The sequence below is a fragment of the Macrosteles quadrilineatus genome, unplaced genomic scaffold (genome assembly GCF_028750875.1).
Source record: "Macrosteles quadrilineatus isolate MER2022 unplaced genomic scaffold, UCM_ALF_1.0 Scaffold_2__2_contigs__length_208266976, whole genome shotgun sequence".
Taxonomy (NCBI): Eukaryota; Metazoa; Arthropoda; class Insecta; order Hemiptera; family Cicadellidae; genus Macrosteles; species Macrosteles quadrilineatus.
Genome location: NW_026542595.1, coordinates 131,685,098 through 131,698,710, shown reverse-complemented (window position 1 = coordinate 131,698,710; position 13,613 = coordinate 131,685,098). Strand labels below are relative to the sequence as shown.

At 32.8% G+C, this 13,613-nt stretch overlaps 1 protein-coding gene across 3 annotated transcripts; it reads left to right on the top strand.

The window, feature by feature from the left end:
• Positions 1 to 2,193: 2,193 nt before the first annotated feature.
• LOC128986836 (arylalkylamine N-acetyltransferase 1-like) lies at positions 2,194 to 13,342 on the top strand. 3 transcript variants are annotated; one of them, XM_054407390.1, is made up of 4 exons: positions 2,194 to 2,305; positions 9,645 to 9,876; positions 10,886 to 11,155; positions 12,088 to 13,342. In XM_054407390.1, exons 2-4 carry the CDS (start codon positions 9,661 to 9,663, stop codon positions 12,259 to 12,261), a joined length of 660 nt encoding a protein of 219 aa, XP_054263365.1. In that variant the 5' UTR covers positions 2,194 to 2,305; positions 9,645 to 9,660; the 3' UTR covers positions 12,262 to 13,342. The 3 variants fall into 3 exon arrangements, with proteins under 3 accessions (XP_054263365.1, XP_054263367.1, XP_054263366.1); XM_054407392.1 differs by lacking the exon at positions 2,194 to 2,305 and adding an exon at positions 2,883 to 2,983; XM_054407391.1 differs by lacking the exon at positions 2,194 to 2,305 and adding an exon at positions 5,841 to 5,929.
• The last annotated feature ends 271 nt before the right edge of the window (positions 13,343 to 13,613 follow it).

The following is a 13,613-nucleotide window of genomic DNA, read 5'->3' as shown; positions in this document are numbered from 1 at the left end:
TAGTTATTCAGTTCATATCTATTAAATTAAAATTTAAATACCCCCGCTGCAGCAAACCTGCCGACTAAGCGAATTTCCATTTGTCTGAATTGATTTTCAGTTAAATATATTTTAATAACTTTAGGTTTAACGAGTACCTAGGTTTGCTGTTACAAGGAAACTAATAAAGTGTGTTTTTGAGTAAAATATTGATAGCTTAGTACAAAATAAATAAATTTGCCAAGTTTGATCAAAATATATCCATAAACAAGCGAACTACAACATTTGACAATATTCTCCATAAAAATAACATAGGAATTTTAAGTTTACAATTTTTTTAATTTTCTCCGTTACTAATAATCGAACAAAAATACTTTTATATACTAAATTATTTGTTTTTTTAAGCTCTTTAAAAAGGTCTAAAGAGAAATCAGGAAATTTTGTGTTTTGAGGGTCAAAAGTGAGAAAAACCAATTTTTACCCAATAAAACCCCCCGTAAAGCCCCGTTCCCATGATCCGATCGTGCTGGTTCGCGAACTCATTCAAGTTTATCCCGCCTTACACCTTTAAACCAAATTTGATCAAAATCGGACAAAAATTACTCAAGTTATTGCGTTCACGGACGTATATATATATACATATATAAAAATTTGAACGAATGGGGTTTTTGGCCTCTGGGGACATCAAAATGAAAAAGTAAATCGGTCCCGGGTCTAAGTCTTACCGTGCCACCTACGGTAATAGCTACTTCCCTATAGGGAAATTCGCTAAAAAGAAAATCCTGCTAATCTTATATTTCAAAATTTTTATTAAGAACAATATTTTCATTTCCTATTGAGATGAAGTCGTTATGAAAGGCGGCAGGAAGATTGTGATAAAAGTATAGGAAATGGGATGAGCAATGATTGAGTGGAGTAGGGGAAATCGAGCAGCTCTTTGAAAATGTAATACGTGACAAGGGATTTGGTGTATTACTGTCATTCCTTGGGAGGGGGGAATATGGAGTAGTGAAAACTTAGTTTTTTTAAATACTATCGATAGTTACTCAAATGGAGTTTTAATGCATATAATATTGTATATCCTTCCTGCATGGGTTTAATCAATGGTTTCTACCTAGTCGAAGATAAAGCTGTATCAGATTATTAATTTTAACAATTTGTGAGTGACGTCCTGGTGCCTCCTTTATGATTTTTTCTTTTCCAAAATATTATAACATTGGTATAAAATAACAATAACTTTTACCATTTTCTTTTATTATTCACTAAAAATATTATATATTTATGCTATGTGAGTATAAAATAATTTGTTAAATGAATAATAAAAAGAATATGGCAAGAGAATTTTTTACCGTATACCGGTGTCTACTCTACACCATGCCAAACCCCACCATCCATGCTAAAACCCATAAGGCAAATGTACCCATAAGTCCGGTAATAGTGAATTAGCAAATGCCCCCTCTTTCAAATGTTTAAGAAGGTACTTTTCTACAAAGTTTTTCTACAATAAACTTTGAAAAAAAAACTTAGGCTATAATATTAACAATAGGTATGCATTAACAGACAAACAATGTGAGTGTGAGAGTAACAGAAAAAGGATGAGGGGTAATTGAGGAGTGGTGAGTGTACTTGAGGAGTTGTGGGAGGGGAGGGGTAATTGAGGAGTGGTGAGTGTACTTGAGGAGTTGTGGGAGGGGAGGGGTAATTGAGGAGCTGGGGGTTGTTGATTGGTAATTTAGGATGGTAAGATAATTAAGGAGTGAGAGGGTTGGTGATATGGATATATAGTGGGAGGGTTGGTGAGAGTAATTGGGGATATAGAGAGAATGGAGTGTTATGGAGGTTTGGTGGAAACTATTGGCCAAGGTTGGTTAAAGAAATTTTGGGTATAGTTGTTGATACTTTAAGCCATTTTTGGGATGGAAAGGGGTATTCCAGGGATGGTAGTGAAGGTTGAGACTAAACCTAATTGGGACATATGGCATAGGATAATCAAGTGAACTGGAATTATGAGGGATGATAGATGGTTGAGATATGGAGACATTAAAAATGAGGAGTAATGGTAGTGGTTGTGGGGAAGGAGTGGTAGAGGACGAAGCAAGAGGGGTGGTAGGAGTCGGTGAGGGGTGGTCAAAGGGTGGTCGAGTACGCGGTTGCTAGGCAACGCTCTGGACCACCGACCACCCCCAGCCAAGAGCATTACTGAGCCAGATCTCATTATAACGGTATCACACTGTAGGATATCCGATCCTGAAATGAGCTTCAGGATATGCTGAGGGGGCGTGGTTGTGTCGTCTGCTAAACAGCTGATCTGCAAGTACCTGCCAGGGTGAGTAGACCTGAACAGCATCACTTATCTTCAACCACTTATACTTAACTCGTCCTCAACAATATGTAGAGTTAGATTCAATTAACGTCTGCAACTCAACAGTTGAGGCTAGCTGTAAACATGCAACAGGTTTTATTTTGGTCAGCTGATGTCAAAATGAATTATCAACTTGAGTGAAAATCGATGCAACTGGTGTGGGGTGGGCCGCTTGACACTTAAGCTTATTATCTTCCACTTCCGACCCCAACAGAGCCGTTTGACATGAGCTCTCGTATGAACGATCTTTATAAAATAAGGGTAGTTTCAGTAAGCAGAAATTCTTGTTGGGTATTTTTTACGTATTCAAAGTTTGTTTTTCTGTTTTAAAATACTTTACCAAGCAAAAGATTGTTTTTAAGCTTATTAATTCCGGTGATTAAACTTAAACATATTTTTTTTTAACAAACATGTATTTTCCTTTCAAAAGTATACAAGAAAATACCAAAAGGTATTTTATACCTTCTTATTTTATAAACAAAACTATCTTATAGTAAAATTGGATTTATTTGCCCTTCCCTTCGGTTTTCGATGAGGATAATTTCTTTACTTAGGTAATTACATTATAGTTTATTTACATACGTTTATTTTGTGTTGAGCTACACAATGTGATTCAAGAAATTCACTAAATTTGGAATTCAGGTAACCATCTTTATCTTAAAATTAAAATTTAATTTCAAAGACGAATGGACAATAAAAGTTGTAGGATATTTAATGCAAGACATCCTTGAAGATTTTGCCATACAAAAGTACCATACTCGTACCAAATTGAACAGTGTCCAATAACTTGTGAATGACAGTGAATAATAACTTGTCGTAAAAAATTATGATTATATACTGTTTAGAAATAGATTTTCTTATAGCCTACTGTAGTTAAAATATATTTTCCTACGTAAGTTTAATTCCAAATTCGTATTAATATTGTGAAAATTATAATGATGTTGTGGAACAAAAAGGTTGAATATAATTTTCTCGATACAAATGTAGGTTAGGTTTACGTGTATCATAAACCTACTGACTAATTTAATTGAGGACTGTATTACATTTTTTAAGTTTCATTGGTAACCAAATACTCCAAAACGTTGTTACTTCCTGTTTTTGCGCCTGCAATTTCCAAGTGGCTTACCGTGTTACACAACTTACATGTTTATTGCGTTTTGCATGCGTAGAAAATTTGTTTTTACCGTCGTGTTTGATGTGATTCGTGAGGCAGTAAAGAACTTAAAAGTTTGGTAACTGTTTAACAATTACAGTAATCAGTCTAATCAGAGTGTTGTAGGTCTAGTTTCGGTAAAGCAACATTAGCCTACTCAATTAATTAGGCTATTTGATGCGGTGCTTGCCATTGCTGGTAATTCAGGATTAAGCCATCCGCCACATTAGTTCACTTTTCAAAAGTTTAATAAGTACAATTTTATTAATAAAAGTCGATTTTGATTTTTTGACTATGATTCAGTTAGACTACTGTTTGGTATTATTTGTATTTATTGCATTTTAAAATTCAAACAATCATAGCCAAAGGATTAATTAATAGTTTCTTAACGTGATATTGAGATTATATTATAATTTAAGTCAAGCAAACGGGTTTTCAAAATCCAATGCTATTTTTATGAAGTAGGAATTTAATTATCAATAACTCGTTTTGAAGTACATTTTATGTAGGCCTACTGACAAGACCTAAAAAAAATTTAACTTATTTTAGGTATCTTTTTTTTGAACATGTGTAATGAATTGACATTTGAATTATTAATATTTTTCTTTATGGAAAACAATTAATAAATTAACGGTATCAGCAATCTGACACATACTTTCTCCCATATTTAAAGCTTTGTCAACAACCTTTATAAGTGGGTAAGCGATGAGAGTAACTATGATATTTTATAGGAAAAAATCACAAAAGTTGCAATAACCTTTGAACCGTAAGTGTTACAGCAATGAGGGTTGCACTATTTTGTTTATAACTATAATTAGGTATAACCACAGACAAACTCTAAACAAAACAGTGCAAACCCCCATTGCTGTAAAAAAACATTATTATTGCTGTAAAGGACCATAACACATTAATTTGAATCAAACCCGGGTTTTTCCTAAAATCTGATTTTTGTTATTTTATGGGATTTCTTATGGGAAAATAGCATAGTTACAGTACCTTTTTAACCGTAATTTTTACGGAAATGGGATTTGCACAATTTTATTCAGAATTTAAAGAGCTATAACATAGGTAATAAATTGTTATCAAAATCTTTGGGTAATTTTTGGGAAAATCTGATTCGTCCGTTATTTTTTGGTTTTTTTTTAAATCACCATTAAAAATCATTTTTTGAAAAAATAATTACCTGGAAATACCATGGAATAGTACGTACATGCCAAATTTAATCAAAATCAGACTACAGGGATGGTCCTGTAGCTCTGTACACATACACACACATACACATATAGACACAGATATCACTTCTAAAACCACTTTTTTGGGTTCAGGGGGACTCAAAACGGATATCCACTCAAAACTCAAACTCAAAATTTTTGACGAAAACAATACTTTCTCCATATACTATGGGGAGAAAGTAAAATTGTGATTTCAAAAATTTTAAGAACAAAAAAATTATTAAAGGTAAATACTAGTTTAATGAATATTTTAAAATTATTAGTCAAACCTTTGTATTTTGTATTTAATTAGAATAACTTACATGAATTAAAAAATCAAATACAAACTTTTGAACAATGTATAAATGGAGAGCTGCACATGCATTCACAATAAATAAATAAATAAAACTGTAATTTTACTTCATGGAACCTAAAGCAAAACAATAGATAAATAGTTTACATCAGTATACAAGCTATCAGCATTATTGTTCTAGCTTGTATAGCTTATTTCTGCACTGAGCATCTTTATTAATCTAAATGGAAATTTAGCTGTTCAAGCCATTAATCTTCAACACAGGTAATCAGGTATTGAATCATTGAATGTTATTTGAACCAGGTATGGGAATCTTATTTTCGAATCACTGATAGTAGCATACATTTTTTTATACAACTGAATACACGTCTGACACAAGAATGGAATTTTTTAGGCTACATTAGTAGGTATATCAACTAAAGGATAAACGATGAACAGAAAATTTATTTAAAAAAAAAATACAGTAAGTAGCCTACCATCACTTATTTTTTTTGCAATAAAAACTAATTTTTTGGTTTTCTGTGCTAATACATGAACTAACAACTAAAAGAACACAAACATAACTGAAAGCTGTTTCTGTTTAAGTACTTGTTATAACTGTGCATAAAACCAACCATTGCTTTTCTCGTTAAGATTAACAGTGAATCGTGTTGTTGCCTAGAGTGCAGTGAGCAATAGTCTGTTCTAGTTGTCATAAATAACATGAACGTGATGTCATATACACAGAGTGATTACACAGTGCAGAAAATCATTCTGGCAAACATGTTTAAACTATTTCACTCTAGTAAAAATAAATACAGTCCCTCAAGATCTTTCAAAAGAAAGAAACACAGCGAAAACCACAATAATGAGTGTTTTAGGCGTCTAGAGAGCACCGAATCAGGAAATTATTCCATCAAGACTCAGAACTTGTAAGTCTAGTTTTAAACTTTCTTGAGTGAATTATTAGCGAATTTCCCTATAGGGAAAGTAGCTATTAGCGAATTTCCCTATAGGGAAAGTAGTTATTACCGTAGGTGGCACGGTAAGACCTAGACCCGGGTCCGATTTACTTTTTCATTTTGATGTCCCCAGAGGCCAAAAACACCATTCGTTCAAATTTTTATATATGTATATATATATATATATAGACTTATATGTATATATATATATACGTCCGTGAACGCGATAACTTGAGTAATTTTTGTCCGATTTTGATGAAATTTAGGTTTAAGGTGTAAAGCAGGATAAACTTGTATGAGTTCGCGAACCAGCATGATCGGACCATCGGAACGGGTCTTTACGGGGGGTTCAGTGGCGTTGCTTGGTTAAATTCCAGGGGGGGGAGAAGCCTCAAATTTCCCAACTGCCTAACATAGATTTCCCAACTATTTTTTTTTAGAAATCAATTTCTGTACCGGTACTATTTTTAAAAATCTACAAATTATTATACTACACTGCAGTAACATTCAATTCAGTAGTTATAAACTCGCATTAACAAAACATAGCTAGTTTTACATCCTATACAAAATTACTCAATTTCTAAAACTTCTACCAATTCATAATGAAATTTTATGACTTCAAAAAGCTTGAACAAGTAATGTTTCGAATCCAAAAAACTTTAAAAACCATTGTGGTAGCAGACGTAGCAGTGTAAAATTTTAGTGATATAAAATAAGCCTCAGAGTACAAATTAGTGGGTATAGAAAATATATTTTATTACAAAATAATGAAATTAAAATACTTTTAGAAGTTAAGATCAACATTTTAACTTTCATAAAACTTACAGCTAGGGTAGGCCTAAACAAGTTTGTAATGATGAAATATTAATATCAGTGTTGTGAATAATATTACTCTAGCCTAGAAAGGAATAAACCTAAAGTAAGACTCGTATAAAATAAAAACGTTCAACTTGGTTGATAATAAACTTATACATACAATAAAAATGTTAACCTTCATCTTCATCAAACTAGAACTTAGACAAAAATCAAACTTAGAGTGAAAGTCAAACATCAAATTTTAGGTTATGTTTTGTCCACGTAGATCTGTTTCAGAGTGATTAGTTGATTCATTTTTGTAAACCCTTAATTAGGAGTGATAAATAACTTGTGTAGATTTTTAAAATATATTCAGAGAATAAATATTCCATTTAGTTTATTAAAAAATAAGAGTTTTAAAGGTAATACCGATACACAAAACCTATGTTTAATGTTATTTTAATCTGCTTATTAGCAAGTACTCCGGTCAGTTAGCCTGCTCCAAATACCACAAAAAAGGTATAAAATATATTTCATGTGACTGACGTGAAAAATATTTTTGAATTTCTTGTAAACACTAACAAACAACATAATTGAACAGAAGAGCTACATTGCTTGCACTTTCAAAATTCAAACTTGCAGACGAATCATTCAGAATAATCAACACAGGACAGGATCAAGGTACCCAACATGCGTCCAATAAGGAACAAAATTTCTCGTAAACGAAATTCCAACAAGCTTTACCGCTAATTGATTATTGATTTCTTAAAATAAGGCGTGTTTAGCCTTGTTTAATCAAAGTTAAATTAAATCAAAGAAGCGTCAAGTTTATTTGTCCAAGTCAAAGAAATTTTTCCCTTTGATGGATTTTTGCAAATATTTAAATTTTGTTTAGTTTAAAAATATATTTTTCTTGTATCCGACTTCCCAACTGTCCCAACTCATGGCAAGGAAATTCCCAACTTTTCTCTTTCCCAGATTCTAGGGGGGGGAGGCTCCCCCCCCTACCCCCCCCAAGGCGACGCCCCTGGGGGGGTTTTATGGGGTAAAAATAGGTTTTTCTCACTTTTGACCCTCAAAACACAAAATTTCCCAATTTCTCTTTAGTCCTTTTTAAAGAGCTTAAAAAAACAATTAATTTAGTATGTAAAAGTATTTTTGTTCGGTTAATAGTAACGGAGAAAATTAAAAAAAAATTGTAAATTTTAAATTCCCATGTTATTCTTAAGGAGAATATTGTCAAATGTAGTTTGCTTGTGTATGGATATATTTTGTATTTTGATCAAATTTATTAATTTTGTACTAAGCTATCAATATTTTACAAAAAAAACACACTTCATTAGTTTCCTTGTAGCAGCAAACCTAGGTACTCGTTAAACCTAATGTTATTAAAATATATTTAATTGAAAATCAATTAAGACGAATGGAAATTCGCTTAGTCGGCAGGTTTGCTGCGGCGGGGGTATTTTTTTTACTTTACACTGTCAAATTGAAAAAATAGAAGTAAGACCTTAAACAATTTTATAAGGAATTTTTTAGCCATATAAAGTTTGTTCAATAAGTTGAATAATCAATTTTAAGTCAATTTAAAAACTAAAAAATTCAATATTTTTGCATAATTACTTTACTAAATTCCATAGAATAAGCCACGAATACTAGAAAAATACCGGTATGGATCATAAACATAAACAAATGATGTTGTTGCCCCGAATCCTATACTAATAGCATTGAACATATGTTTTAGCAGTTCCATTTAAGCAATATGTTAAATCATGTTCATTTTCGGGTCAAAAACGTCATTTGTTTAATAACTAAACAATATTTACTGCGGAAATTTCTGTGAGGTTCTTGGAGTAGACATAATATGATTATAATTTTTGTTGTGTCTTTTAATTTCTCCCCCTATAAATAGTGTCGAGAAAGTATAGTTTTGCCTAAATTTTACACTGGTTTTTTATGTGTCTGTGTGTTGGGATGTGTTCAGAGCTATAGACTACGACTGTGGTCCAATTTTGATGAAATTTGGTACCAGTATGTGACTGCTAATCCATTATATCTCCTGGCATTTGTTTTTTTTATTTTTTGAAATTTGAATTACCGTAAAAGAGTTGAATTCCCCATAAAGCCCAACGACTTTGATTAAAATTTAGTAGGTTGTTGTCCTTTTAACTCTAAACAAAATGGTACGACCCCCTATGTTGTATTGCGTCAGATTGCTGATACTGTTTATTTCATTAGTGTAGGCAGTTTGATTTACTTGTAATTAACTAATGAAATTAAGTGATTAAAAAAGAGTGCGGCAAAAGTAAGTAAGTGCAGCATTTAGCAACTTTCTGTACTATGTATAATCAGTGCAAGGAAGCCCACTTTATCGGGTGACTGTAGGGAAAATATATTAATGTAACTTAATAGAAAAAAAATACTAACCTAGCTAGCAATACTGATGTATCTTAAAATAATTAATTATATTGTAAATGTTACCTCTGCCACATATGACCATTGTGAAACTCTAATTTCTGTTAGTTTGAATACTACTCTGTTCTAGGTATTTGGTTCTATATTCTTGTAAATATCAAACATATTTTGCCACTCACAAACTAAATAATTAAAATTTGTTCAAGTAATCAAGTTGATTTTATTACTTTTAGATTTTCACTAAACATACATCCAAATATAAAACAAAATGTATATGAAACAAAACTACCTATATTTTTTTGATGATGAACCTGTTTACAAATTGATCATGACCCTGAGTAGGGTTAGTCTTGATAATGTCGGAGGAATCGGTCGGTAGCGAGAGTTCTATGTAGCCGACAAGCTTGCTTTATTATTCGCTGGCTTATAGTAGCTTGTATTTGTATAATCAAGCCTTAATCAAACAATTTTCCAGGACCAAACAATACACAATGAGTGATGAGTTTGACTACATCTCTCCCATTCCCGAGGATCGATACAATGAGGTGATCGTTCACTTGAGGAACAACTTCTTTGCGGACGAGCCACTGAACAAGTCTGTGGGGTTGTGTTTGCAAGGAGAACCTCACACTGAACTGGAGACCCATAGTTTGAATACTCTGAGGGATCAACTGTCCGTCATGGCCATCGATAAAAATACTCTTGAGGTGGGCTTCAAGTTTCTTTTGGTGTTGAATTAACATAAAGGCATGAATAAGCTTTCATTTGTACACAAATGACTAATTGACTTATCTCCTAATTGGGAGCATACAATCCAGACGATGTATCAATCTTTTGTTTGCGTTTTCAACTCCCTCCAGCGTATTTTTTCAATTTTTATCTGGGTCCGCCTCTTTTCATTTTGTATGACACATCAACTTTTTGGAAAAGGAAAACACAAAAGTAAATTAGAATAAACCTTTGACAATATGGTAAAAAGTAAAAGATTATTAATGAACGAGGGGACCCATCCACAAATTGCACATTTTAATTGGGCTCAAAACTTCCAGGGGAAAAATAATAATGCATTATTGATGACTGCATCCTTTTACTTTTTCAAAGATCTAGACCTACAGCATATAAAGACTGAAGAGTGATTTATGTACCTACCTCAATCAGGTTGCAATTATCAAAAAAGTAGCCTAGTATTACAAAAACAATAAAATATGAACCCTTGATGACTCTGCTCAATTAATATCCATTTTCATAAACTGTTTCGTCTGTCCCTTGTTTACAATCGGACTGTGGTTAAAGATTCAACTGAAGTATCAGCTGTTAGATTTACAATTCGTAGGCTAAACCGTTAAAAAAAAACGTGTCAGCAACACTGTCTTTATAATTGAACCCTACCTTTTTAGTTATGAAATTACCTTTTTTGTTACCATTCGTAGGTGCGCTATACCATGACCTCAAAAATGACACCTCAATTGTGAAGATCAATTAAGTAGAACAGCTGCAAAAGGGGTGTTACTAAGAAAACCCTATATAATATGATATATAGTATAATGTATAAAATATGTATTTTACATACATATTTAAATGTTATACACACATAATACATACTGTATTATGTATATAAATAGATTGAGTACCATGGTTTATTAACTTATGTAATACTAATATTCTTTTATATTCACAGTTTATTTTCATTTCTCTTGGATTTACTCTTCTTTTAAGGTATGCGGTGTATCTCTCAACGGTGTTTGTCTTCCGGGAGACATTCAGAAGGAAAGGGACAAGTTGGAGAAGATGACAGATGAGAAGTTCAAACGGATCTTCACTCTCCTCTACGACCTAAATGAATCTCTGGATTTGTTTAGTAAATACAACGCAGACAAGATATTTGATGCAAGGATTCTATCGGTAGATTCTAATTACCGAGGAAAAGGACTCGGGAAAGGACTCATCATGCAGGCTGTAAATGTGGCAAGGGAACACGATTTTAAGGTTGGTGAGTTCTTTGATAAGTACGTTCGAGGGCTATCTGTGTATTGAGGTGCACTTACAACTAAGCCAACTAGATCTAGTCTGTTTCCAGTACTGTCTTCTTTACTTTATCTCTACTATAATTATCGCTATCAGACTATAGTCACTACAGTGGGAACCGTAAATAAGGTAGGGTGTCTAGATACTCTGTTCACAAAATTTAGGCGGTTTGCGGGGAAGTTCCTCCACCACTTTTTTGTGCTTAATCTATGTTACTTAATGTTACTTAATCAGCTGTTGAGATACTATTTTAAAGGTAAGAGTCGAGTGGAGGGAATAGATTTCTTCCCCTAAAACCGCCTAAATTTTGTGAACGGAATCTAGTAGAGGATAAAGTAAACAGTACACCCCTGATGTCAGATTGGAACTACACATCTCGTTTCCACGATGAGCTCGTTGGACACCTTAATTTGTGGACAAACCTCGTAAAACTTGTACTTTATCTTTAGTTTTGAAGTCTATTTAATTTATATTTGTCCAATTAATTTGGTAAATTAAATTTCACATAGGAATGGAAGTTTTATAGTTTTATAATTGATTGAACATTTTCAATAGAATTGTTAAACCTTAGTTTTTGATTTGAGCCTCTTTCTGACTATATTGACTTTTTATTATTAAAAACATTGCTCTTAAAAGTTATCTTGGTAGAATGGTGTGGAGAGCTCCCTTATCTCTTAACCTTTCTCATCAGAGCGGAGCTGATGTGTCCATATTTCCCTGTGTTTGAACCTAGCATTTCAAGGCTCATATTATTTAAACACGTTGAATTTATTTTTTGTTTTTTCCTGACTATCGGTGTTCCAGAAAACTAATCTTTCAAAGGGAATTACCCTTTTAGTTGAAAAAAAAAAATCATTACAAACTGTTAATTTATTTTGATTCTTTTTGAACAGGTAATCAAAGGAGATGCAACTGGAATGTTCTCCCAGAAAATCCTCATTTCTTTGGGGTTTGAGCTAGTCCACGAATTGAAATATGCCGACCACGTTGATGAAAACGGAGATCAAATATTCAAGACTCCAGCGCCACATGAATCTTTGAAAATAATGGTTAAACTACTTGAATAAAATATTCATTGGGCAGTGAAAATTAATGTACAATGGCGAAATGGCCAATGAAAATATATGATGAAAATGAAGTAAAGAGAGATTTATGGTTGGATGTTAGAAGAAGATTGGATTGTTAGCTAAAAGAGCAAAACTTGAGCTGGATTAAATGCTAGGTTTTTAAATCAAGTAAAATATTTGTGCTGTTATCTCTTCTTGCAGGTTATTTAATTTTTTTTTACCCATTGTAACCATGTCCATTTGATATGTACTCCTCGATTAAGATAATTAGAGAGGTTTGTTATACAGGTTACTAAGTAGGCTAAGTAAATATAGGAAGGTTTGAAGTAAAATTTGTAAAAAAATATTTACTGGAACATAAAATGCAGAGAAAGAATAATATATATTGTTTTTCAATAATCTGGAAATTTGAACACTGATAGTTTCTAATATGTAATACAATTAATATGGTAGAAATTTCTAAAATAGTATTTCTAACGATTAGTTTTATTGTTATCGCATTATTTTATAGGGTTAAATACCACCTAAATCAGTATTATTTTTTCAAGTATTTATAGTATTTTTTTATTATAAGTAATATAAATTAATATTTATCTATCATACCACAGACAAATAAAATAAACATAGACCGGCAGCAGTGCTGCGGTTAGCATATGTTCCGGCGCCCACCGCTATTTTTTTTTTTTTTGTCCTAAGACGCTAGGCACGAGCCTGGAATTGTTTTTCACGTTACTTCAGGCTAGACCTAGGGGTAGCGGCATTATCACTTAGATAAAATCCATTGGTGATTGGCGGGATTCGAACCCGGGACCTCAGGGACTGGAGTCCCGCGCTCTAACCACTAGACCAGCTCGCTCCCCAACCGCCCACCACTATAGGAGTGCCGTGTAGTTACGGCGCACACCGCTAACTACAGGGTGCTCCTAGCAGTGGGCGCCGGAACCTTCCTTTGACAGTCTATATTTATTCTATTTGTCTTTGATCATACACACAAATTTGAAAATGACACAGTAGCGAGAGTGAAGTATGAATCTTAAATCAAGACAATAATAAAATACAATAACTTTTTGTAAATGTATATGTTGTTGTGCCCTTAAATATATTAAATTAAAACCCATTTTGTTAGAGCCACTTCTTTCATTGTATTTAATAACAAAAACCAAAACTTAAAAGTAAACATGAAACAATAATATATCAAACCAGATGACAAGCAAATAAACAAACTATTAATGTAGACCTCAGGACATCTCCCTCTTACAGTTCTTCTATGAACCTCTTGGCAGGTTTAACAATTCTGGTAGGTCTGTGTATGGTTGAAGAATGATTATGTAGGTTGGATCTTGGTGTATGTG

Bases quoted from the DNA above. Each gene is read 5' to 3' on its own strand.
- LOC128986836 (XM_054407390.1), top strand. From the start codon at position 9,661: ATGAGTGATGAGTTTGACTACATCTCTCCCATTCCCGAGGATCGATAC. The intron at 9,877-10,885 runs GTGGGCTTCAAG...TCTTCTTTTAAG, and splicing joins TCGATAAAAATACTCTTGAG to GTATGCGGTGTATCTCTCAA. The intron at 11,156-12,087 runs GTTGGTGAGTTC...CTTTTTGAACAG, and splicing joins CAAGGGAACACGATTTTAAG to GTAATCAAAGGAGATGCAAC.